Source organism: Octopus sinensis, linkage group LG24 (assembly GCF_006345805.1).
Source record: "Octopus sinensis linkage group LG24, ASM634580v1, whole genome shotgun sequence".
Classification (NCBI taxonomy): domain Eukaryota; kingdom Metazoa; phylum Mollusca; class Cephalopoda; order Octopoda; family Octopodidae; genus Octopus; species Octopus sinensis.
Window position 1 is genome coordinate 27,932,034 of NC_043020.1, and position 26,862 is coordinate 27,958,895.

Below are 26,862 nucleotides of genomic sequence, written 5' to 3' on the forward strand. Positions count from 1 at the left end.
TATATACATGCATATATACATATATATATATATACATGCATATATATATATACATGCATATATATATTTCTTTACTACCCACAAGGGGCTAAACACAGAGGGGACAAACAAGGACAGACAAAGGGATTAAGTCGACTACATCGACCCCAGTGCGTAACTGGTACTTAATTTATCGACCCCGAAAGGATGAAAGGCAAAGTCGACCTCGGCGGAATTTGAACTCGGAATGTAACGACAGACGAAATACGGCTACGAATCTCGCCAGGCGTGCTAACGTTTCTACCAGCTCGCCGCCTTATATACATGCATATATATATACATGCATATATATATACATGCATATATATATACATGCATATATAACATATGCATATATACATACATACATATAAATATATATACACACACACATATATATATTGAATAGCATTGCAGTGTGAACAAACTGCACAGTGTGTATAAAAGTAGAACAAAGAGGGATGCGGGTACATAATGCTTGGCATACACAGGGGCCATACCTGCATGGAACACGAGTGTTAAATGATGATGATGAGGGGGGTTGACAATGAGCACCATCACCATTTGACGTCCGTTGTCCTTGACGATGACGGTGACACTGATAATAATAACCAGCATTCTTTTATTTCTATCATTCCATCTCAATTAATTACAAAACATTTTTAATTTTATTTTTTAATTTTTAATTAATTTTTTATTTTATTTTTTATTTTATTTTTTTACATTTGTTTTTTTTTGTTTTTTTAATTCCTTTACAACTTATTCAACAATTTAACTGTTAATCGCTTTAACTGTTGCTGTTCATATTTCTATAATCGGTCGGTTTTCAATGTCATCTAAAAAGAGGCAGCTGAAAACATCGTTAGTGAAAGACGGGTGATACTTGTTGGCACGTTGACAGTCCGGGACAAAATTCACTTCGCAGATAACAGGCAGGATTTTTTTATTGCCTACAAGGAATAGAAAACAAAAGGTGGGGTTTTTTATTTTATATTTTAAATAAAGTTAAACAAACAGAAATACAAATAGAAATTTTGAACAGAGCCCAAAGGGACAGAGTGGGGTCAGATGGGGTTCTGGCAGGGGCAGTGGTGTAATTAACCCCTTGCAGATGGATTTCCCAAAGGAACAGTGTGGGGTCAGATGAGGTTCTGACAGGGGCAGTGGTGTAATTAACCCCTTGCAGATGGATTTAGTACAGACAGTCTGTGCTCTTACAGGTATCAGGCCGTTCCATACAAGGAATTTTACAATATCTTAGAGTGCTATACTTGAAAACATGGGGTCACACAGAGCAGGGCATCACACTGCTTGCTCACACAGGGCTTCGATGCACTCAGTACGACCCACAAGCCATCTGCAAGGGGTTAAAAAGAAAGGGAGGAGAGATTAACACTTGAATGCATTGGTTTTCAGGTGGGGCTACTTGTGTGTGTAACCTTGTCCTGACATCATTTCATGGTTATAAACGATCTTCATTCATCATCATCATCATCGTTTAACGTCCGCTTTCCATGCTAGCATGGGTTGGACGATTTTGACTGAGGGCTGGCGAACCAGATGGCTGCACCAGGCTCCAATCTTGATCTAGCAGAGTTTCTACAGTTGAATGCCCTTCCTAACACCAACCACTTCGAGAGTGTAATGGGTGCTTTTTACGTGCCACCAGCACAGGTGCCAGTAAGGCGACGTTGGTAATGTTCACGCTTGAATGGTGCCCTTTTATGTGCTACTGGCACGGAAGCCAGTTGGCTGCTCTGACAACGATCACACTCAGATCACCATCATAAAAGGGTAAAGACCCCCACTTCAATCATGAATGACCATGGGATTGCACCTAGAAAGTTACCCTCCGAGGCACAAGTCTGATGCCCACACCTACCAGCCACCCTGCTCCACACTGCCAATGTTATCCAAGGGAAGGGCAAAGGGGCCGATACAGCTTGGCATCAGTGCCGTCACAACTCATTTCTACAACTGAGTAGACTGAAGCAACATGGAATCAAGTGTCTTGCTCAAGAACACAACACACAGTCTGGCCCAGGAACTGAACTCACTACCTCAGGATTGCAAGCCCGATGCTCTAACCACTGAGCCATATGCCTTCATATTATATATATATATATATATATAACACCATCATCATCATCATTTAACGTCCACTGTCCATTCTGGCATGGGTTGGACGGTTTAACCAGGGCTGGTAGGCTGAGGGTCTGCACCAGACTCCAGTCTGATTTGGTATGGTTTTCTATGGCTGGATGCCCTTCCTAATGCCAACCACTCCAAGAGTATAATGGGTGCTTTTATGTGCCACCAGCATAAGTGCCGTTTGTGTGACAAGAAAGACTCCCTCCAAGGAAAGACTCCCTCCAAGGTCCAAGTTTGGGCAAGGTTGTTTACACCACCTTACTAATCCTTTCCACTATAGGTAAAAGGCCTGAAATTTGGGGAGAGGGGCATGTCAATTACATCAACCCCCAGTAGTCAACTGGTACATATTTTATCAACCCCAAAATTCAGAATGTAAAGACGGACAAAAGAACGCCAGTCATTTTGTCCAGCTTGCTAATAACGGCTTTGCCACCTTACACCACCTTAACGATGACAATTGATTTATTAAATTCTTCGTTATTTTCAAAACTAATTAATATAAAGATGGTACACACTAACAGAAGCAAGATAACGAACTAATTAATTCCACTGTCAATCAATGACAACCAACAAAGTATGCAAAACTCACCTTTATCATCAGAGCCCCATTTAAGCAAGAAATCAATGCCATACATGGCCCTTGATTGAGGGGAGTGGGTGATTCCTCTGGGGAAGGGTTCTTTCGTGGCAGCCAGAAATAAACTGCGAAAGGATTTAAAGATGTCTTTCTGAAAAATTGGATAATGTAAACGATTATTATTATAATTCATTAATTCATTCATTTGTACCTCCATACATACATGCACGTGTATATCCATGTATGCACTCATGCATATATATATATATATATAATATATAACGGGAAGGTTTACGAAAATAAACAAAAGACGAAGGCGGGTGAAGTACAAACAAACAATGTATTAGTATAGCGCTCAGGAATAGAAATAGAACAAGTCTTTTACATTTCGAGCCTACGCTCTTCGACAGAAAGATACACAGAAAAGAAACAAAGAGAGAAAAAAAATGCGCGTAGGAGCTAACAGTCTATATATATCTATATATATATATATATATATATACATACATGTACATGCATACATACACACATACATACATTTATCAAATCAATGACAAGACAAAATTAAACAGAAAAAATACCCAGATGTCCAAGGAACATTCACAGTCAATATATATAAATATCATTTTCCTTACATCCCTCCTTCACATCACTCACTGCATCACCTCCCTCAATCATCCACTCTCACAAACCTATCTGCACACAATGTACCCCTGTCGAATTTCTTCCCCACAACATATCCTCTTAACACCCCTTCCACTCTTTTCCACGCTTGCATGGCTCCGATGGAATTCGGCCGAGGCAGATCTTTCTACAGTCGGACGACCTTCCTGTCCCCAACCTTTACCTACTTCCAAGCAAGGTAATACTTTTCTATGGCTAGACATGTTTTTTCCAATCGTTTCTATGATGACAATGCTCACCTACTCATTTACAATGATCACATGATGTCAAGACAAGGATACACACACAGTGTCCTTGTCAAATCTCTTAACACCCACTTCCTAAACTTGTGTCCACTCCCTACAATCTCTCCTCTCCATCTCCCTCCCTCCTTTCACAAGGGGAATTTAATAATTGCTATGCCAATCACATAGTCTCCTTCCAAGATAGGGAGAAAAGCAAAGCTACTACATTGGCCAGCTACATATGGAGTTTGAAAGAACACCACAAGTGATTAAGTGGAAATTAACTGAGAAATCCATACCTTATGCAAATGGATCAAATAAATGAAGGCTTTGTTTAGCTGAGAGAGTGCCAAGCCTGTTCAGATCCAAGATCCCTCTATTGAACTCTAGACCAGAAATTTTCAGTGGTTGCAAGCATATGTATAAATATATTTTGAAGAATTGGAAAATTCTGCCTATACCTGACTTACGTTTGCAGCCTTATCATTTAAGGTCTAAGGGAGATAACTATTTTACCTATTTTTTTTTCACATTTTAGTTGTGTTTCTGACGTATATTTGCCATTTAAATATGGCTAACACCTAAGTGTGGATGCTACTGTAGTTTGTAGCCCCAAGAGGACACTTCCTCCAGCTGGCTATAGACATAAAGCCAGCTGGAGGAGATGTCCTCTTGGGCCTACAAACTACAGTAGCATCCACACTTAAGGGTTAGCCATATTTAAATGGCAAATATACGTCACGATGTGTTGCAGCTACTGTTTGTAACTCGCTCTAAGATTTATTATTTGTGTTTCTGTTTTCCGTTTTTAACCTTCCATGTTTCTTCTCTCATTCAATTTTTTTTACTTCGTTATGATATGTGGTTTGTGCCTGAAGAATATGTTTGAGTTTTCTCAACACATGAAACTATTAGTAGCACTTTAATACATGTATTGTGTTCTTTAGATAAATAGTATTTATCTCTCACCAGATGGAGTACTTTTTTCATTGTATTGTTCTGTGATAGAAAATGATTTTATTTACACACAATTGGTTTCTTCCAGCTTCCATCCACCAAATCCACTCGCAAGGCTTCGGTCAGCCCAAGGCTATAGTTGAAGACCCTCATCCAAGGTGCTGTGCAGTGGGACTGAACCTAAGGCCATATGGCTGGAAATCGTGCAGCCTTGTCTGTGTCCATAAAATATCTTTCAATGCATAATAGGTAATTATTCCTATGAATTGAACCCGGGTCTCTTGCGTTGAAAGCCAGGAATCCAACCACCAGGCTGCACGAGATTGCTTACACCATGTACAACTGGTACTTGCGCAACAGGTACTTAATTTATCGACCCCGAAAGGATGAAAGGCAAAGTCGACCTCGGCGGAATTTGAACTCACAACGTAACGGCAGACAAAATACCGCTCAGCATTTCGCCTGGTGTGCTAACGGTTCTGCCAGCTCGCCACCTTAGACATAACCTGTGTTTCCCATCCCTGCTCAATGGAGCTGACTGGTCTTCTACCTCCACCACTCAAGACCCTGCCCCTCATCTTGGTACTAAACCCTCCAAACTCTACCCAGTCCTTTATTCTTTGAACACCATACAGAAACAAGGTGTATATCAAAGGTTCTCTAAGTGGGCATTGATGCCTAAGGGGGCAGTAGAGAAAAAGGGGCCATTGGGAGGAAGGCAGTGAATTGGGGGACACAACAAAAAGAAAACCAACATTTGCTTCGACTTACTTCTATGTCCTCCCAGGGATATTCGGGATACTGGCTGTTGAAGATTGGAATAAACTCATCGTAGTTAACCTGGTGAAGAAATAAAATGGAGTTTATAGAAGGAAGGTGAATGCATAACGAGATTTGTTATTGTAGACATGTCTAAGCCATGTTGCACGAGGACAGGAAAATGATACTTGATGAAGTCATGGCTACATAAATACATTTATATGAAAACTGCTTGGATAAATGTACATGAACACTAGCAGAAACTCTAAATGTAACAACATGAACATTCTGCTTTGTGTTCCTTTATTTTGTTATATTTCATTTTATTTTAATATGTATATATTGCCACGCAGGAGTGGCTGTGTGGTAAGTAGCTTGCTTACCAACCACATGGTTCCGGGTTCAGTCCCACTGCGTGGCACTTTGGGCAAGTGTCTTCTACTATAGCCTCGGGCCGACCAAAGCCTTGTGAGTGGATTTGGTAGATGGAAACTGAAGGAATCCTGTCGTGTATATTATATATATATATATATATATATATATATATATATATATATATGTATGTGTGTTTGTTTGTATGTCTGTGTTTGTCACCCCAAAATCGCTTGACAACCGATGCTGGTGTGTTCATGTCCCTGTAACTTAGCGGTTCAGCAAAAGAGACCGATAGAATAAGTACTAGGCTTACAAAGAGTAAGTCCCGGGGTCGACTTGCTCGACTAAAGGCGGTGCTCCAGCATGGCCACAGTCAAATGACTGAAACAAGTAAAAGAAAGAAAAGTACATAAACTAAGGAACAATTCCTTCTCTTCTGATCTTTTTTTATTATAAATGTTTTCGATCTAATTTGGATTCTTTGCCATCAAATTTGAATTTTTCAATTGGTGCTGAAGACTTGAAAAAAAAGAGAGAGTTAAACTACATCAGCCGTAAGGGAATACATGTCCATCTTATCTAACTCGTCCAGTAGAGCCCACCAATTGATATCTGATAATGATAATCATCATTTAACGTCCGCTTTCCATGCTGGCATGGGTTGGACGGTTCAACTGGGGTCTGGTAAGCCAAGGAGGCTGCACCAGGCTCCAGTCTGAGCTGGCAATGTTTCTACGGTTGGATGCCCTTCCTAACGCCAACCACTCCATGAGTGTAGTGGGTGCTTTTTACGTGCCACCGGCACAGGTGCCAGACGGGGCTGGCAAACGGCCACGATCGGATGGTGCTGACAAATGATGACATGTAATGGTAAAGATGAGAATGCTGGTGGAAACGAGGGAAATGGTAGTCATGACGATGATGATGATGCTTATGACTGCCGTAGTGACTCACCTGTCTTAAAGGAGTATTATCATCATAATTCATCACAGTGAAATGTTTCTCGTAATCGTTGAAGTTGTGCAAAGAATAAACCCTGGAAGTAATATCAGGACAGAGAAATTAAAACACAGACATACAAATAAATAAATACAATTCTTTCTGTGATAGAGTACTCGTCCGTGAGTGCGCACGCGCCCATTCTCTAAAGGGAGATAACTCTAATCTTGTTGGATTTACCTCCCTTGGACGCTATGTCTTAAATGATTTTATTTTGCAAATTTCCGTATTTTTTACGCGAATTTCTTAATTGAAATTTCTCAAAAGGTCACCCTATGAGCAAAGTTTGGCCTCCCATAAGCTAATGCTGCCCTTTGTTTTCTTATGCATTTATATAAAGTAATGTTTTCTAATAGCTAAGACACGTTTTTCGTTGGTTTTTCTGAAATACTGTGTGACAGGCTTTAATAGGACTGCGAGCTGGCAGAATCGTTAGCACACAGGGCAAAATGCTTAGCGGCATATCGTCCGTCTCTACATCCCGAGTTCAATTTCCGCCGAGGTTGATATTGCCTTTTATCCTTTCAGGATCGATAAAATAAGGACTACTAAAGCAGTGGGGTCGATGTAATCGTATTCGCTCATTTCCTGAAATTGCTGGTCGTCTGTCGAAATTGGAAACTAATATTGGAGGGCTGAAAAAGTTACTCTGGAGACCCTTCAGAAAAAAACCCCACTCTGACTGCTTGAATTCCTGATTGTATTCTTTCAGCTATTGCCTGACTACAGGTGAGAACAGGAACAGAAATGAAGACAGCAGGTTTGGCCCTTTTTGGTCAACCCCTGCTCTTCTAAGGATCAAATGCTGGAGTTGGCACATTACTGCCTGCAGCACCTGTAATTCTAGCAGCCAATTCAGCCCTTAGCTTCCTGTCACTTGTGAATATTTGTCCCAAGATACTTAAACTTTATTTGTTACTATAGTAACAAAAAGGTTTAACCCTTTCGTTACCATATTTCTGTTGAGATGCTCTCGGTTTCTTTCAATTAATTTTAAATATAACAAAGAATTTAGTAAAACAACTTAGTTATCATTCAGCTAGTGTTAGGAACATAAATTGTGACTAATGTTTACTGGAAAATTTTAATTCAGAACTTCTGAAAACAAGACATTTGTACTACAAAACCAGAGGCGGTTTTGGGCGGATTGGTAACAAAAAGGTTTAAATGATTGGAAGTGGTATATTTACTTTGAAGGTAACTTACTTGTTACAGAATCGAAGGAAGAAACATTGGTACGCATACAACTTCAACGGCTTCACACTTCTCAACAAAACAATATATCGGATGTCAAACTTGACAGATCCTACTTCTTCAAACTTGATCAGCAATGGATCTTCAACATATTTGCAAGCAACCTGTTTGGGGGAGGAAGAAAAACAAAGTCAAAATGCATTGAAGGAAATGAAAACATAGAGAGAGAAGCATCAACGCACCACAAGAGCCAATCTTTGTTGCAGTGTGACAGCTTGTGTGCCTTGAACACCCTGGAGTTATGCCAGGAGAGTGCAAGCTCTCGGTAGGGCCTACCATGCTTGACAAGTCAAAAGGACAGAAACCATACTATTATGGGCCAATTATAGTAGTATGGCCCAGATCTTCTCAAAAGTAGAAAGGGCCAACACTCCCTATTAAGAATAAAAGCAAAGATACAAGGGCATCGATAATAATTCGATATTAAGACTGAAGATGGCAAGCTGGCAAAACTGTTACGGTGCCAGGAAAAATGTTTATGGCATTTGGTCAGTCTTTGTGTTCTGAGCCCAAGTTCGATGGAGGTTGACTTTGCTTTTCCATCCTTCCAGGGGCGATAAAATAAGAACCAGTGAAACACTGGGGGTCGATGTAATCGACTTAACCCCTCCCCTGATATTGCAGGCCTTGAGCCAAAATTTGAAATCAATATTAATAAGACCTGGGAGAAGGCTTTCATTCAGATCAGCTCCGGATCAAGAATGGTGGAGAAAAGGTGTCAATGGCTTCTGCTATATAAAGAGCGAAAGGCTTAAAAATGAAATATATAAATGAAAAACAAAAAAAATGAGGAAAGCAACATCGTCATCATTTTTTCACATTTACTTTTTTTTCTATGCTTGCATGAGACAGACAGGAGTCTGTTGGGAGCAGAGTTTTCTACAGGACGATGACCTTCTTGGTGCCAACCCCAAACCGGTTTCTAAAATCCCTGCGCTAATATTCTGGTATATTCGAACAACAAACAGCCCGGACATGGTAATGTGGAGAACTGGAAACAGGGGACACTGTTTGAATGAGCCTTTTGTTAAAGAAGATAGCACAACATGTCAGTCAGCTGAGCCATCACTGGCAATGGCTTAGCTAGACAACACTTCGAAGTCATTGTCAACAATATTCTTGTTTAAAAATAATAAATTTGTACTCTACAAAACTATAGAGTAAGCCATCAGGTTAATATAAAATTGTTTTTCATAATAATTGGTCATCATCATCATCGTTTAACGTCCGCTTTCCATGCTAGCATGGGTCGGGAGAATGACTGAGGGGTGGCGAACCAGATGGCCGCACCAGGCTCCAATCTTAAAGTAACAGAAATACAAATAGAAATTTGGAACAGAGCCCAAAGGGACAGAGTGGGGTCAGATGGGGTTCTGGCAGGGGCAGTGGTATATTTGGAGACATGGGGTTACACAGCAGGGTTTTGATGCACTCAGTACGACCCCACCCTCCCATCTGCAAGGGGTTAAAAAGAAAGGGAAGAGAGATTAACACTTGAATGCATTGGTTTTCGGGTGGGGCTACTTGTGTGTGTAACCTTGTCCTGACATCATTTGATGGTTATAAACGATCATCATTCATTATCATCGTTTAACGTCTGCTTTCCATGCTAGCATGAGTTGGACGATTTTGACTGAGGGCTGGCGAACCAGATGGCTGCACCAGGCTCCAATCTTGATTTGGCAGTGTTTCTACAGCTAGATGCCCTTCCTAACGCCAACCACTCCAAGAGTGCAGTGGGTGCTTTTTACGTACCACCGGCACAGGTGCCAGTCAGGTGGTACTGGCAATGACCTCACTCGAATCTTTTTACACATGCCACCGGCACAGGTGAAATGTGTGCATGTGTGTGTGCGTGAGTGTGTGTGTGTGTGTGTGTGTACATGCCAGGCTTCTTTCAGTTTCCAAGTACAAAATTCACTGAAAAGGCTTTGATCAGCCTAGGGCTATATTAGAAGACACTTGCCCAAGGTAAAGTATTGTGCAGTGGGACTGAACCCAAGACCACATGGCTGGAAAGCAACCATGCAGCCAAGCCTGCCCCTCACCAACAATCTTTTGCTTTATATCTTTTTGCTTGCTTCAGTCATTAGACTGTGGCCATGCTGGGGCAATACTGCCTCGAAGTCATTTGAGTCAAATGCAATAACCTTGGTATTTATTTTACATTTTTATCAGGAAGGGGGTGGGATAAGGGGGTGGAGGATAACACGGTGTATTCATTAATGATATATGGATGAAAACAAACAAACAAACACAAACAGCGTTCTGCTCACCTTGGGTCCTGATTCCTGAAGTCTGACGATATAAGGGAGCTGGTCAGTTATATGAGAGTCAAGGGCACGGGCAAGATTCCATGGTTTGCAGATCCAAATGTTATCCAGATTTCTGAAAGACAATCAGAAGCTGAGTATTATGTCAGACCATGCAAAGCTACATATGTGGCTACATGTGGGGGCTAAATGAGCATTGTTAGGTCATACAGACCATGTGAAGCTACATGTGACACTAAATGAGCATTATGTCAGGTCATATGGACCATGTGAGGCTACATGGGCTGCTACATGTGAAGCTAGATGTGTGACTGCATGTGAGTCTGAATGTGTATGATGTCAGACCATGCGAAGCTACATGAGTGGCTACAGATGAAGCTACATTTGAAATTACATGTGGGGCTAAAGGAGTATTATCTGAGACAATACAAAACGACACTACATGGTAGTGAAACAAGAGCATAGACACACAAATATATATATATATATATATATATATATATCGATCACGCTCTGCTAAAAGCACCATCCAAGTATGATCGTTGCCAGAGCGGCTAACTGGCTTCCATGCCGGTGACATATAAGAGGCACCATTCGAGCGTGATCATTACCTATTTCTTTATTACCCACAAGGAGCTAAACATAGAGGGGACAAACAAGGACAGACATAGGTATTAAGTCGATTACATCGACCCCCAGTGCGTAACTGGTACTTAATTCATCAACCCCGAAAGGATGAAAGGCAAAGTCGACCTCGGCGGAATTTGAACTCATAACGTAACAGTAGATGAAATACCGCTAAGCATTTCGCCCGGCGTGCTAACGTTTCTGCCAGCTCACTGCCTTACCAGCATCGCCTTAATGGCACCTATGCCAGTGGCATGTGTAAAAAGGTTTGAGCGAGGTCGTTGCTAGTACCAGCTGACTGGCCCCCCGTGCCGGTAGCACGTAAAAAGCACCCACTACACTCTTGGAGTGGTTGGCGTTAGGAAGGGCATCCAGCTGTAGAAACTCTGCCAAATTAAGATTGGAGCCTTGTGCGGCCATCTGGTTCGCCAGCCCTCAGTCGAATCGTCCAACCCATGCTAGCATGGAAAGCGGACGTTAAACGATGATGATGATTATGATGATGATGAAGCAAACTTCTTAGCTACCTAACGACACAGCCATACCTTCAAATATAATGAGACACAATGGACAAACAAAAGTAGTAATTATACCTTTTCTTTCGGTGCTGGAAATAGGATACAAACTGAGGTAACTCAGTATTGAGGTTATAGGTGACGGGCAGCCACGATGGTCCATATTCTAAGGTATCTTCATTTTGACGGTCCAGTTCAGACCGTCGTCCGGTTACTGCCAACAAGTCTTTTACAGTGACAAGACATTCGTTTGGGAACTGATTGACAAATTGATGCAGATTTCTACAAAATAAAAATAAATACATGTATAACCACAAGCTTTGTGTGCATGTATGTATATATATGTGTATATATATATATATATATACACATATATAAAGATATATATATATAATTTATAAAAAATATTACATATATATATATATATATAGGGAGAGTTTACGAAAAAATCAAAAGTCGAAGACGGTGTATAAAACAAACAGATGTATTAGTATAAGGCTCAGGAATTGAAAAATCTTTTACATTTCGAGCCTACACTCTTCTACAGAAAGAAACAAGGAGAGAAAAAACGTGTGTAGAGGCTACCGATCTATCATATATATATGTAGCACAGAGGACACACAGATATACAAAGAAAACACTTCCATACAAAAGTACAAAGCAAGCCTTAACAAACTTTAAACAGAGTACATACACAAATAACCATTCACACACCAAACTCATTCTGCCACTATAAATAACGAGTGAAAACCAAACTGGTGGGTGTGTTCGATAATAAGGCGTTAAGATAATATGACCCTCCCCAGACACAACATAATTTGCTTCAACACATGAGTTCACATAAAGAATCTTGCAAACCAGATACAAAAATGAAGTGTGTGTGTGTGTGGAAAAGCTGAACTCTATTGAATAACACATCCACATATATAAATAAGCAGGATGATGGAAACGCAGAGGTATTGAACTGCCAACTCCTAAATCAAAAGTTCAAATCCAATACTGGCAACTCATTATAATTGACCCAATTCCTCTTTGGATGCATACCAAACCCCCATCTAGACCAGATGTTCTCAATCAGAGTCCATATAAAATTTATTACTCCAGGGATATCTATAGTAGAAGACAACAGCCCTAGATACCATGCAGTGTGACTGAACCTAAAAACCAAATGGTTGGAGAGTTCACTTCCAAATATATACAGAATTAAGGTGTTCTGTCCAGAAACACAATGACAACAAAAAAACCCCAGGGTCAGGTTTGAAACTTTGAACAATACTCCATCAACTTGGCCATCTTACCTATTTATTCCGTGGAGAGAGAGGTAAGAAGTTAACAAAGGTATCTGTGTTGGAAGCAACTTACTTGAAATTCTTCAAATTTTCTTTCACAAATAAAATATCAGCTGATTCACGGTCATCAACAACAACAAAACGTGGGTCAGTCAAATGGCCATCCATAGTATCATAGTCCATGTAGACCTTCAGGATGTCCTTCTTCATCACAAAGGGTTCCTCATCCTCATCGGGAAGGGTAAATTTAGAGCGACATTCCTAAAGAAAGAAATACATCGATAGATTAACGAATGGTTGGACAAAGGTGTTAGAATAGACTGTGGGAATGGTCCGTGGGAGAGGATCCATGAGGGAACTGAGCGAGGGTTACTGGAAGAACTAGTTAAGGGAGTCAAGGTACAAGCTGAGGATACTAGGGTACCAGATGAGGATGCCAGGGTACCAGTTCTGGAGAGGAGTATTAGGTGAGGGTAAAGGAATACCAGTTGAGGGCAATGGAGTACAAGCTGAGAGTACTGGAGTAACAACTGAAGATACTGGAGTACCAGTTCAGGGTACCAGATGAGAGTACTGGAGTATCAACTGTGGATACTATAGTACTAGTTAAGGATATTAGAGTACAAGATGAGAGTACTTTCCCCTAAAACAGGCTGAATACTCTGCCAGCCATGCCAGATTGTCAGCATCGAAACAGCTGTAGCCACTCACCTCACACAAAGAATGTAAAGCAGCATAATTAAAAATCACATGACATTTAATCAATCAAATTGGTTGCCAAGGCAACTCAGGATTAATGGGCCAAGACACTGGACAGAAAAGAAGAAGGAACTTACATAAAAGTAAGCATCGGAGGGTTCCTTAGGAATGTAATCAATATCAGTAAAGTCGGAATATTGCCAGGGGATGAGCCGAGCAGAATGCTCCACATCGGAGTACCGTTTCTGAAGGTAATTCCTTGAGACTTCATCTGAATTCAACCCACAAAAATAGTAAAAGAAGTTGTAAATATAAACAGGTACACATACTTTAAAAAAAATGTGTCAATGAGAAAAAGACAAAAGGAAGTCATTTAAGTATTTACAAAGATCACATAGATATTGGTTTTGAATTTTGACACAAGAGGAAAGGGGTTAAGTCGATTACGAAGGGTTGCTGAAAAGTTCTTGGCTTTAAAGGTATTGTGAGAAAGGCGGCAAGCTGGCAGAATTGTGATGTATGAAAAAACAAAAAGACCAGCCTTGGCCTGAGCCTATAGTAGAAGACACTAGTCCCAAGGTGCCATACAGTGGGACTGAACCCAGAACCACATGGTTGGGAAGCAAGCTACTTACCACACAGCCACTCCTGCACCTATATAATGGGCTTCTTAAGGTGGCGAGCTGGCAGAAACGTTAGCAGGCCGGACGAAATGCGTAGCCGTATTTCGTCTGCCGTTACGTTCTGGGTTCAAATTCCGCCGAGGTCGACTTTGCTTTTAGTCCTTTCGGGGTCGATGTGATCGGCTTAATCCGTTTGTCTGTCCTTGTTTGTCCCCTCTATGTTTAGCCCCTTGTGGGTAATAAAGAAATAGGTATTTCATTCTGAGTTCAAATTCTGCCGAGGTCGACTTTGCCTTTCATCCTTTCGGGGTCGATAAATAAAGTACCAGTTACGCAGTGGGGTCGATGTAATCAGCTTAATCCGTTTGTCTGTCCTTGTTTGTCCCCTCTATGTTTAGCCCCTTGTGGGTAGTAAAGAAATATATATAATGGGCTTCTTTCAGTTTCTATCTACCAAATCCACTCACAAGGCTTTGGCTGGCCCTGCGCTATCGTAGAAGACAATTGCTCAAAATGCTGCACACTAGGAGTAAACTTGAAAGCTCATGGCTGGAAAGCAGGCTTCTTAGCCGCACACAGCCATGCTTCTGCCCGTAAAATGAAGAAAGGATTGAACAAGCATTGGTCCATCAAAATGCAACAGTTTTACAGATAGAAAATAGAAGAGAAACACAATTACCTTTAGCCTGCAAGTCTTTAAGAGGAAACATCACAGAATAACATAATTGATCCAAAGCATAGTAGAATGGAGCAATACCGAAAGATGGATCATCTGAATGTTGGATCCGGGAACCAAATTCATCCATAACATACCAAAGTGGCATCGCTTCATCAGAACCCTACAGAAAAAAGGAAGGAGCAGATTTTCAAAAGAAATTCAATTAATGTAATGCAAATGTTAACATTAGCTTAGTGTGTGTGTGTATATGTTAGATATGTTTTTAAGTATGTCTCTCTAGGAGTAGTCTTTTAAGGGTATGGCACATAAAAAGCATCCACTACATTCACGGAGTGGTTGGCGTTAGGAAGGGCATCCAGCTGTAGAAACACTGCCAGATCAGACTGGAGCTTGGTGCAGCCTCCTGGCTTCCCAGATCCCGGTCGAACCGTCCAACCCATGCTAGCATGGAAAACGGACGTTGAATGATGATGATGATACATACATGAATTCAGTTTTCATCTACCAATTCTGGCCACCAGGTTTTGAAGACATTTGCCCAAGATACCAAACAGTGGGATTGAACCCGCAATCATGTGCCTGGGAAGCAAACTTCTTACCACACAGTCATGGTGGATCTGTTTTAATGAAGTTATTATTTAACCAATGTAAAGGCGCACGGCTCAGTGGTCAGTGTCAAGCTTACAATCATGAGGTTGTGAGTTCAATTCCTGGACCGGGCTGCGTGTTGTGTTCTTGAGCAAGACACTTTATTTCACGTTGCTCCAGTCCACTCAGCTGCAGAAATGAGTTGCAACATCACTGGTGCCAAGCAGTATTGGCCTTTGCCATTCCCTTGGATAACACCAGTGGCATGAAGAAGAGAGGCTGGTATGGATGGGCGACAGCTGGTCTTCCATAAACCACCTTGCCCAGACTTGTGCCTCAGAGGGTAACTTTCTAGATGCAATCCCATGGTCATTCATGACTGGGGGGGGGCCATTATTTAACCAATACTTTTTTAAATACTTGTAATGCAGTCTTCAGAATGGTTTTAAAAAACAAATTATAAACGAGGTCTCATATAATTACCTTTCGTTCATGACCAAAACTGTAAACTTGATTGTATCTGGAAAAGTAAAAAAAAAAAGGGGGGAAAATATTAAAAATTAAATCTTCAAAACCAAAACAGAATTTAAATACATTTTCTTTTCCCATCATTACAACCACAGTTAGCCACTACTGGGAATAGATTTTTCTATTCCACCATAAATATCAATGGAAATAGTAGTTGTGATACCTGTGCCGGTGGCACATAAAAAGCACCATCCGAACGTGGCCGTTGCCAGCGCCGCCTCGACTGGCTTCTGTGCCGGTAGCACATAAAAAGCACCATCCGAACGTGGCCGTTGCCAGCGCCGCCTCGACTGGCTTCTGTGCCGGTAGCACATAAAAAGCACCATCCGAACGTGGCCGATGCCAGCGCCGCCCCGACTGGCTTCTGTGCCAGTAGCACATAAAAAGCACCATCCGAACGTGGCCGATGCCAGCGCCGCCCCGACTGGCTTCTGTGCCAGTAGCACATAAAAAGCACCATCCGAACGTGGCCGATGCCAGCGCCGCCCCGACTGGCTTCTGTGCCAGTAGCACATAAAAAGCACCATCCGAACGTGGCCGATGCCAGCGCCGCCCTGACTGGCTTCTGTGCCGGTAGCACATAAAAAGCACCATCCGAACATGGCCGATGCCAGCGCCGCCCCGACTGACTTCTGTGTCGGTGGCACATAAAAAGCACCGTCTGAATGTGGCCGATGCCAGCGCTGCCTTGACTGGCTCCAGTGCCGGTGGCACATAAAAAGCACCATCTGAACGTGGCCGTTGCCAGCGCCGCCTTGGGTGGCTTCCGTGCCGGTGGCACGTTAAAAGCTCCAACCGATTGTGGCCGATGCCGGACCCCCCTGGCACCTGTGCAGGTGGCACGTAAAAAGCACCCACTACACTCGCGGAGTGGTTGGCATTAGGAAGGGCATCCAGCTGTAGAAACTCAGCCAGATCAGACTGGAGCCTAGTGCAGCCCCTGGCTTCCCAGGCCCCGGTCGAACCGTCCAACCCATGCTAGCGCAGAAAACGGACGTTAAACGATGATGATGATGATGAAGCTACATAAGGGCAGCCTTCGAACACAGACACGTTCTTAATCTCACACCTTACACTTCATTCTGTCCCCTACATTTGCTGGTCGTGTCCTCGTCATTATCGTTTAAAACCCTTTCATTACCATATTTCTGTTGAGATGCTCTGTGTTTCTTTCAATTACTTTAAATATAACAAAGAATTTAGTAAAATAACTTAGTTATCATTAAGCTAGTGTTAGGAACATAAATTGTGACTAAGGTTTGGTGAAAGATTTTAATTCAGAACTTATGAAAACGAGACATTTGTACTACAGAGCCTGAGGTGATTTCACCCAGGTTGGTATCAAAAGGGTTAAGAATTGTTTCTCTATTATATATTTTAATCCTTTTGTTACCATATTTCTGTTGAGATGCTCTGTGTTTCTTTCAATTACTTTAAATATAACAAAGAATTTAGTAAAATAACTTAGTTATCATTAAGCTAGTGTTAGGAACATAAATTGTGACTAAGGTTTGGTGAAAGATTTTAATTCAGAACTTATGAAAACGAGACATTTGTACTACAGAGCCTGAGGTGATTTCAGCCAGGTTGGTATCAAAAGGGTTAAGAATTGTTTCTCTATTATATATTTTAATCCTTTTGTTACCATATTTCTGTTGAGATGCTCTGTGTTTCTTTCAATTACTTTAAATATAACAAAGAATTTAGTAAAATAACTTAGTTATCATTAAGCTAGTGTTAGGAACATAAATTGTGACTAAGGTTTGGTGAAAGATTTTAATTCAGAACTTATGAAAACAAGACATTTGTACTACAGAGCCTGAGGTGATTTCAGCCAGGTTGGTATCAAAAGGGTTAAGAATTGTTTCTCTATTATATATTTTAATCCTTTTGTTACCATATTTCTGTTGAGATGCTCTGTGTTTCTTTCAATTAATTTTAAATATAACAAAGAATTTAATAAAATAACTCAGTTATCATTCAGCTAGTGTTGGGAATATAAATTGCGACCAAGGTTTGGTGGTATATTTTGATGCAAAACTTATGAAAACAAGACATTTGTACTACAGAGCCAGAGCCGGTTTTGGCCAGGTTGGTAACGAAAGGGTTAATGAAAGATGAATGAATGAAAGAAAGAAGAATCTAAAAAAATGAATGCATGAAACAAGAACGAAAAAAGACAAAGAAGGAAAGATAGAAATTAAAGAATGAAAGAAAATTATCATTACCATCATCATCATCATCATTTAATGTCTGTTTTCCATGCTGGCATGGGTTGGATGGTTTGACTGAAAGCTGGGGGGAAACTGCACCGAGTTCCCATGTGAATGGACAGGGTTTCTACAGCAGGATGCCCTTCCTAATGCCACCAACCCCCAAGAAGAAAGAAAATATAATGCGAAGGAAGGAAGGGGAATAGCAGGAACAATTACTACTACTGCCACCACCATCATCATCATCATGTAAACATACCAATGATTCCAGGATGCCACACTAAATAGATATATAATGAAGTTACAGAAAAATCTATTCAAACAATGACGAATTAATGAATTAATTAATCTACTTACAGCCACATTTTATTGAGAATTTCTTGGATAATTTCATCGGAGGATTTTTCAACTACAGGAATATTCATCAAAGAAGCCATTCTGTCTACGAGACTTGGAATTTGCTGCAGATGCTTTTCAGCATTTCTTACATCATATGTCCAGGCATGGTCAATCAGGTAGATGCTGCAACAAGGTGGAATACAGGGTAATCGTTAGTGTACTGGGAATTTTTTTTTTATTAGTCTCTAATCAGCCACCACCACCACCACCACCCACATCAGCCACCACCACCACCACCACCACCACCACCCTCATCAGCAATATTACCACTCCAATCATCATCATTCCACCACCACCACCACCATCAGCTTACCATCATCACCTCACCACCACTGCTGTCATCACCCCCGCCAGCACAACTAATGCCACCACCATCGCCTCACCACTACTATCACCCCACCACCACTGTTCCTATCATTGCCCCTATCATACCCCACCAGTAGTACCACTGCCCCCATCACCAGTCATCACCACCACCACTATCATGACCTCACTGCCACTGCCATTATCACTCCCACCAGCAAAACCACGGACACCACCATCATCCCCATCTCATTACTTCACCAACACCATCAATTTGATTGAATTGTGTTTTGATAGTTCAACTCACGTCTGATGAAGTGGCCTGGTTATTTCTGCTCTATTATGCAATCCTTTAATAAACAATAATTAGCCATTCCCATAGAAATGTTTATCACATAACTGAGAAGTCAACTTCATTGTTATTCATCTATATTTTACTCTGTGAAAAATGCACAGCTTCAGGTTGTTTGTGCATACAGTGGATTCACAGGGTGATTAATATTATGAATTAACTAGTTAATATTGCATTATTTGTTTCATTAATTGGGTTAATGGACAGTAAGTATTGTTGGTACTCCTTTCAAGTAGTCCGTTAACCAAATACTTACATGAAGTCTTACACCATTTCAAGTTATGTCTATTTCACCTTCTAGTTTTTCTTTAAGAAATTAACGAGAAAAATATAAAATATTAAGGGACTAGTTTACTTTCATGTGTTATAGCAGTCTTCAAGGTCCCAGGTTGTGACAGGAGTGTTTCAACTGGAATTTCTTTGAATAATATATATCCCTCTATACACAATCATACAAACCCCTTTTTATTCATATATATATATATATATATATATAATAGCAAAGGGTAAAATTAATTAATTAATTAAGAATTAATCAATAATTTCACCAAGCAGAATTCGGCATGAAAGAAGGACCATTTCATGGTAAACTTTTAATAAATAGGGTTCAGCAAAGATTTGCTTTACCACATACCAACGTTTTTTGGCTGCTATTTCTAAATTTCGGTATGTGGTAAAGCAAATCTTTGCTGAACCCTATTTATTAAGTATATATATATATATATATATACATACATATATGTACATACCTACATATATATATGCATATATACATACATATATGTACATACCTACATATATATATGCATATATACATGCATATATACATACATATATGTACATACCAGCATATATATGTATATACACATGCATATATGGGTACAGGACATCAAAAAAAACATGAACTAAGCTTCATCCTATTGCACCTCACACTTCTATTAGTTATTATTCATTTAATTCTTTTGTCATGTATATGGAAGTATATCAATTACTAAATAAATAATTTGCAATTGTTTCTTTTTTTTTTCTTAAGTTTTTCATGGACAGATATTATTTCAGATAGTCTAAACAGTATATTATAATCTTACTTATTTAAATTTACTAATTTTATTCACTCTATGAATTTTTATGTATTGTAGTTTGTATAGTTTTTAATTCTTGTTTCTATACCATCAACAGAACCTGACTGTTAAGTAGTTATTAGTTCACATCAGTCTTGTCACTACATATATTTAACTGTCCAACCCATGCCAGCATGGAAAACAGACATTAAATGATATATAAAGGGGACACACACTCACAAAGTGATTCAAGAGTCTCTGCAGCATTAAATCAACTGACACTGAAGTCTCTTGAGCTTCTTAATTTAGGTCTTGTTGCCTCATTTCTATATACTTCAAATTCCACCTACTCTCTATAGTCTCCGTCTGACTACCCACTGCATTCATTTAACACCTACTACTAAACACCAGTTCACTCTGTTTACTACCATAGTTGAGATTTCAGGATAGCTGTCATTTATTCTGCTATCTGTCTGAACTGCCTTGGGCAGTTGCTCTAAGTATATGCAGATCAGTGAACAAGATTGTCATGTTGAATCAGTTCTGAATCAATGAATATTGTCTTCTATTGATAATGACTGTTTTCTTTCGGTGTTCAAAAATAAGTTCATTTTCCAATTTTGGTTTTCCTGTTGCTTACGTTTTTTTTTGGGACGTCCTGTACCCCATATATGCATGTGTATATACATATATATGTAGATATGTACATATATGTATGTATATGTGCATATATATACATATTATTTATATTATATGATTGAACGCCACACATTCATGTGTGTGTGTGTGTGTGTAGACAATTTGGTAATGGAATTTCTAAAGAAACTTAACTGTTTTCCATCGTCTGCTGCCATGTCCGAAAGTGTGACCACCTTCCATAGGGGTCTGTTGTCTTCATCTTTCTCTTCCTCTTCATCGTAATCTATCAGTAGAATCGTAAACATTTCCCCTGCATCAAAGACCTTATGAAACGAGAACATAAAATGAGAGAAAATAAGGGAGAACAATTAAATTCACACAAGAATATAGACATCATCATCATCATTGTTTTAACGTCCACTTTTTCAATGCCTGCATGGGTCAGACTAAGTTGAGACAGATTCTCTATGGCTGGATTCCCCTTCTTGTTGCCAGCAGATCTAAAAAAACACAACAATGATGATGGTAATATATGGTAGGCTTCTTCTAGTTTCCATCTCTCAAATTTCACTGACAACCCATGACTATAGAACACACTCACTGACAATGTCCATACAATGGGATTAAACCCATGACCATGTGATTCTGAAGCAAACTTCTTAACCACGTGACCGTTACACTGAATGTAACAATTTATAAAATTGATGACTTTTAAATTGATGTTATTTATGTGAAGGGTTTAGTGGTTATAATGCCAGTGCAACATAAAAAGCACCCATGCCCGGTGCCACATATAAAGCACCCATGCCGGTGCCACATAAAAAGCACCCATTCCAGTGCCACATAAAAAGCTTCCATGCCGGTTCCACATAAAAGGCACCCATTCCGGTGCCACATAAAAAGCACTAATGCCGGTGCCATGTACAAAGCACCCATGCTGGTGCCACATAAAAAGCACCCACGTTGGTGCCACGTATAAAGTACCTATGTAGACACCACATATAAAGCACCGATACCGGTGCCACGTACAAAGCACCCAATACATTCTGTAAAAGAGCTGGCATTGGGAAGGGCATCCAGCTGTAGAAACCCTAACAGATCAGAAAACTGGAACCTGGACAGCTCTCTGGCTGGTCAAATCCTGTCAAACTGTCCAACTCATGCCAGCATGGAAAACCGACACTAAATGCTGATGAGGATGAAGAATGGCAAGCACCGAAATATTAGGGCAGAAACACAATTTGTTTTGTTCCTGTTGCTGCTGCGGTGGTTCTCTCTTTACTCTTTTACTTGTTTCAGTCATTTGACTGCGGCCATGCTGGAGCACCGCCTTTAGTCAAGCAAATCGACCCCGGGACTTATTCTTTTGTAAGCCCAGTACTTATTCTATCGGTCTCTTTTTGCCGAACCGCTAAGTGACGGGGACGTAAACACACCAGCATCGGTTGTCAAGCAATGCTAGGGGGACAAACAGATACACAAACACACATATATATATACATATACACAACAGGCTTCTTTCAGTTTCCGTCTACCAAATCCACTCACAAGGCATTGGTCAGCCCGGGGCTATAGCAGAAGACACTTGCCCAAGATGCCACGCAGTGGGACTGAACCCGGAACCATGTGGTTGGTTAGCAAGCTACTTACCACACAGCCACGCCTGTGCCTATTCGTGTTTTTTTTTGTTTCTCTTTTACTTTCAAAAATTTTTCTACAAATAGTTTAATTTTGATTGTGATAAACAACAAAATAAAACAAAAACTAACAATAAATAAGGAGAAACTCCCTTGGTGGAGATGAGAGAGTTTTGACCGAAGTTTAGCAGGGAAAAAATACGAAAATATGTCAAGTATTTTGCATAGATTGAATTCTTTATTACGCAGGAGATTAGGAATTTGATGGCTTAACTATATTTCTATTCAATATATACATACATACAAACACACACATACATACATGTATAGGCACACACACACACTGGCCCACACACATGCGCACACAAACAAAGAAAAGGGAACGCAGTGTAAATAACGGACAGAGTCAAGACTACTGAAAAGGTTGCAAGATTCAATGAAAATTTTAGGAAAATAAAAATAAGGAAAATGTGGAAATTTTACCGGTGAGTGTGTTACATTATAAGGCACAAAAAGAAAATGACTCTCCCCAGACACAACAGAATATTCAAATTTAATTCTGAAAATAATAAAGATTTTAATAAAATAACCATCACAACTAAACTGATGTTTGGAGCATAAATTGATGTGACATTTTGATGGCAGGTTGTAAATTTAGATCACTTTAACCCTTTTGTTACCATATATCTCTATAGAAATACACTGACTTCCTTTTAATTAATTTTGAAAATTAATTAAGAATTTAGCTAAATGACTTTCTCATTATTAAGCTGGTGTTTCAAACAGAAATTATCATGATTATTTGCTGTAACAAACATCAAGGAGAAGCTCATAAAATCAGTCACCCAAATGGGGACTTCTTTCCCCTCCATTGCAGAATTTGCATACTAAACAGCTTTTCAAACAGGTTTTTAATTATTGCCTCTTTCTCTTTTACTGTGGAGGCGCGTGGCTTAGTGGTTAGGGTGTCAGCATCAATATCGTAAGATTGTGGTTTCGATTCCTGGACCGGGCGATACGTTGTGTCCTTGAGCAAAACACTTCATTTCACGTTGCTCCAGTTCACTCAGCTGGCAAAAATGAGTAACGCTGCGATGGACTGGCGTCCCGTCCAGCTGGGGAGCACATACGCCATAGAAACTGGGAAACCGGGCCCATGAGCCTGGCTACGCTTTAAAAGGGCACATTTATTTTCTCTTTTACTAATACTTTTTCAACACTGTATTGTTACATTCAGCAAAATTAAATATGCTACAAGTAGACAAACGCATACAAACCAGGACATTTCTTAATGTTACAAGTGCAATGGCTGCCTTTATTGCATGTATGGAAATAACTACTAATTTTGACAATTCTTTTATATTATACTTTACCATTTATAGTTTACTAGCTGTATCACCAGGCGTTGCTCAGGTTTGTTTCGACCCTTTAGAATTGGAATTTTCGAAAAGTAAAAATTTTGCATTATGTAGCTTGTTATTCTCTTTAAGTGAACATTTTTCTGGTTGAAATACACCGAAAAATGGCAACACAGCAGTCAAAAAATCGTTAAAAATCGGGATTTTCATAGAAAAAAAGCACCTTTTTGATGTAAATAATTTTTGGTGTTAACATGGTCCGATTTGAATTTTATCTTCTACGGAAGGAAGAGCAAGCCTTCTTCTATCATACTCTCAATTTTGGCCGACTTGCACCACAGGGTCTCAGAGGAGATAGTGTTAGTTGAAGGTTAACCAAACCTGCCATACACAGACAACTTCAGCTTTATATATAGAAAGAGATTATTTATATACATGGGTGATATTCAGTTTTGTTTATTTACTTCTACACATAACTAAGTTCTTTATTTATTCCTGATGTTATTGTGATTGGGCAAACAAATCACAATCATATTACATTTTTATCCTCATATTACATGTAAGGTACCTTTTTTTTTTACAAATCAGGCCTGGCTGCATGATTAAGAAGCTTGTTTTGTAATCATGTGGTTTTGGGTTCATTCCCACTGCACAGCGCCAAGAATAAGTATCTTCTATGACCCCAGCCAACCAACCAATGCCATGTTAGTGAATTTGGTAGAGAGAAACTGTGTGGAAGCCCATATGTGCACATGGGTATCTTTGTCCCCATTACCACTGCATGACAACTGCTGTTGGTTTGTTTATTTCCCCATAACTTAGTGGGTCATCAAAGGAAATTAATAGAATAGGTACCAGACTTTAAAAATAAGTCCTGGAGATGATTATACACACACATATATGATGGGCTTCTTTCAGTTTCTGGCTACCAAATCCTTGCACTCACAAGGCTTTGGTCAGCTCGAGGCTACAGTAGAAGACACTTGCCCAAGGTGCCACACAGTGGGATTGAACTGAGAATCATGTGGTTGAGAAGCAAGCTTCTTACCACACTGCCATAAAGAAATAATAATTTAATAAATAAAACATATGCATACATACATACATATATGTACATACCTACATCTATATGTATATATACGTGCATATATGAGTACAGGACACCACAAATAAACGTAGAACACAACGAGAAACGAAAACATAAAATCAAACAAGGAAACGGACTTTTTTTTAACAACGAAAAAACAGAGTACAAGACAAACAATACAAGGAATATTCCCCTTCTTCAGCTGCCCCTGGTTCGACTCAATGCGTGTATCGAAGGTAAATACATACATATCTTGTATCTTTTACATATTTTCAATAGTACTGCAACCATTCTGGCGCAGCACAAGTCTGGTATTAATTCTATCGATCACTTTTGCCAAAGTTACAGGGACATAAACAAAGCAACAATGGCTGTTAAGCAGTAGTGGGGGGAGGGGTCAAACACACCCCGCACACCACATTCACTGGCAAGCTAGGCCAACGAGCGAGGGTAAAGAATACGCACACCACTCGTTTTCGGCGTGACCCTAAACATAAATGTTAAACAAGAATACGCACAGCCAGTGTTTAGGGTAAGGGTTACGCCGAAAACGGCCAAGGTACTACACAGTGGGTCTGACACCGAAACCGTGTTGTTACAGAGCAAGCTTCTAAACCACATTACGGAACATATTTTCCATGCTTGTCGGACTGAAGGAAACACCTGAGAGCTGTGTCTCTCGAGGCTGTGTAGCAATATTGTTAGTGTCTTTCATCATATAGGGGGGTCAAGTTAAGGGGCAAATAACTGCTTCCGTAGCCAAACGGAAGAAAACCTTGAAGTAACGGGACCTGAGAGTGAACAACCTCTTCCAACCTGTGGCGTTTGAGACGTTCGGAAGGACTGGTGGACCACTAACAGCGAAGTTTTTATCAACGTTGGCAGCTGGCCTTACCGAAGTATAAAGTGATGCCCGTGAGGGGGCTTGGCTTTCCCAAAGCCTTAGTTTCGCCATCACCCGTGGTAATGTTGCGAGCGTGCTGGCTTGCTTCAGTATGTCCCGTTAAACTTTGCGCTGTGTGACCTGTTACTGTGATGTAAACCAAAGAATTTCCCACAAATGCTTTCAATACAGTTTTAACAGAAAGATTTGGAAGCATTAGATGAGAGTTCTCCGGTAATTTTGTTTCATGTAAATAAATGTGGTACTACTAGTACCAAACAATAAATGTTTGGTGCTACTAGCGAACAGTGACCTCGATGCGCGCACGTTAATTTTATGTTAATTTTTAAATTTATCAGCAAATCTTATAAAATGACAACGTTCTAAAAGATGTATGTATTTATATGTTATAAATGAAAATAAACAAATATTTTAAAATTAAAAAACATGAAATAAGTACGAGTTGAGTACCGGGGTCGATGTAATCAACTTACCCCACCTTCCCCGAAATTGCTGGCCTCGTGCCAAATTTTGAAACCAAAATGGGTTCAGAATAGAACGGAACCAATGTATCAAGGGAATAGAATTTGAAATTTTGAAGAAAAACAAAAAAAACGGTTGAATTTTGGGGATGTCTTTTTGTTTTGGGTGGAGGCGTCGGACAAAAATGGTTGAAGAAAGACTTCTGTAACGAAAGTGAAAACTGCTTTTGCGTCGTATACACCGGGATCGTATCGTTAGGATGTAAAGCGAATGTTATCGTTTTTTAAGTCTTGATATAAAACCAAAATAAAATGTAAGAAACACGAAAGGAAATCCTGCGGAAACCTGGACATGACACAAGCACCTGCAGGAAAACCAAATATTCTAAGAATCTTACCTGTCCACGAAGTTTGTTGAATAATGATTCCCAAAACCTTTTGGGAACGGTCTGCAATTGGGGTCCATGGAGTCGCTTAAAAGAATCAAAGTCAATATTATCACTGCTAATTAATTTGGACATCTCCGTCGTTTTCTTGCCAACACGTGCGCGGAGAGTAATGTTCCATTAAGATGTGTACACTAAAAATGTGACGTCACGAGTTTGTATGTTCCACGTCATGGCAAT

General features: G+C 40.0%; 1 protein-coding gene across 2 annotated transcripts; it reads right to left on the minus strand.

The window, feature by feature from the left end:
• Window positions 1–764: 764 nt before the first annotated feature.
• Window positions 765–26,862, minus strand: LOC115224016 (tubulin--tyrosine ligase-like protein 12). Of its 2 annotated transcripts, XM_029794806.2 has the most exons (14): window positions 26,635–26,859; window positions 20,982–21,112; window positions 18,393–18,557; window positions 15,778–15,814; window positions 14,707–14,866; window positions 13,542–13,675; window positions 12,779–12,966; window positions 11,495–11,698; window positions 10,278–10,389; window positions 7,954–8,105; window positions 6,703–6,784; window positions 5,386–5,454; window positions 2,762–2,900; window positions 765–968 (listed from the first exon to the last, which is right to left on the minus strand). In XM_029794806.2, exons 1-14 carry the CDS (start codon window positions 26,755–26,757, stop codon window positions 820–822), a joined length of 1,845 nt encoding a protein of 614 aa, XP_029650666.1. In that variant the 5' UTR covers window positions 26,758–26,859; the 3' UTR covers window positions 765–819. The 2 variants fall into 2 exon arrangements, with proteins under 2 accessions (XP_029650666.1, XP_036368756.1); XM_036512863.1 differs by lacking the exons at window positions 765–968; window positions 2,762–2,900 and adding an exon at window positions 3,980–4,043 and having other exon boundaries at window positions 26,635–26,862.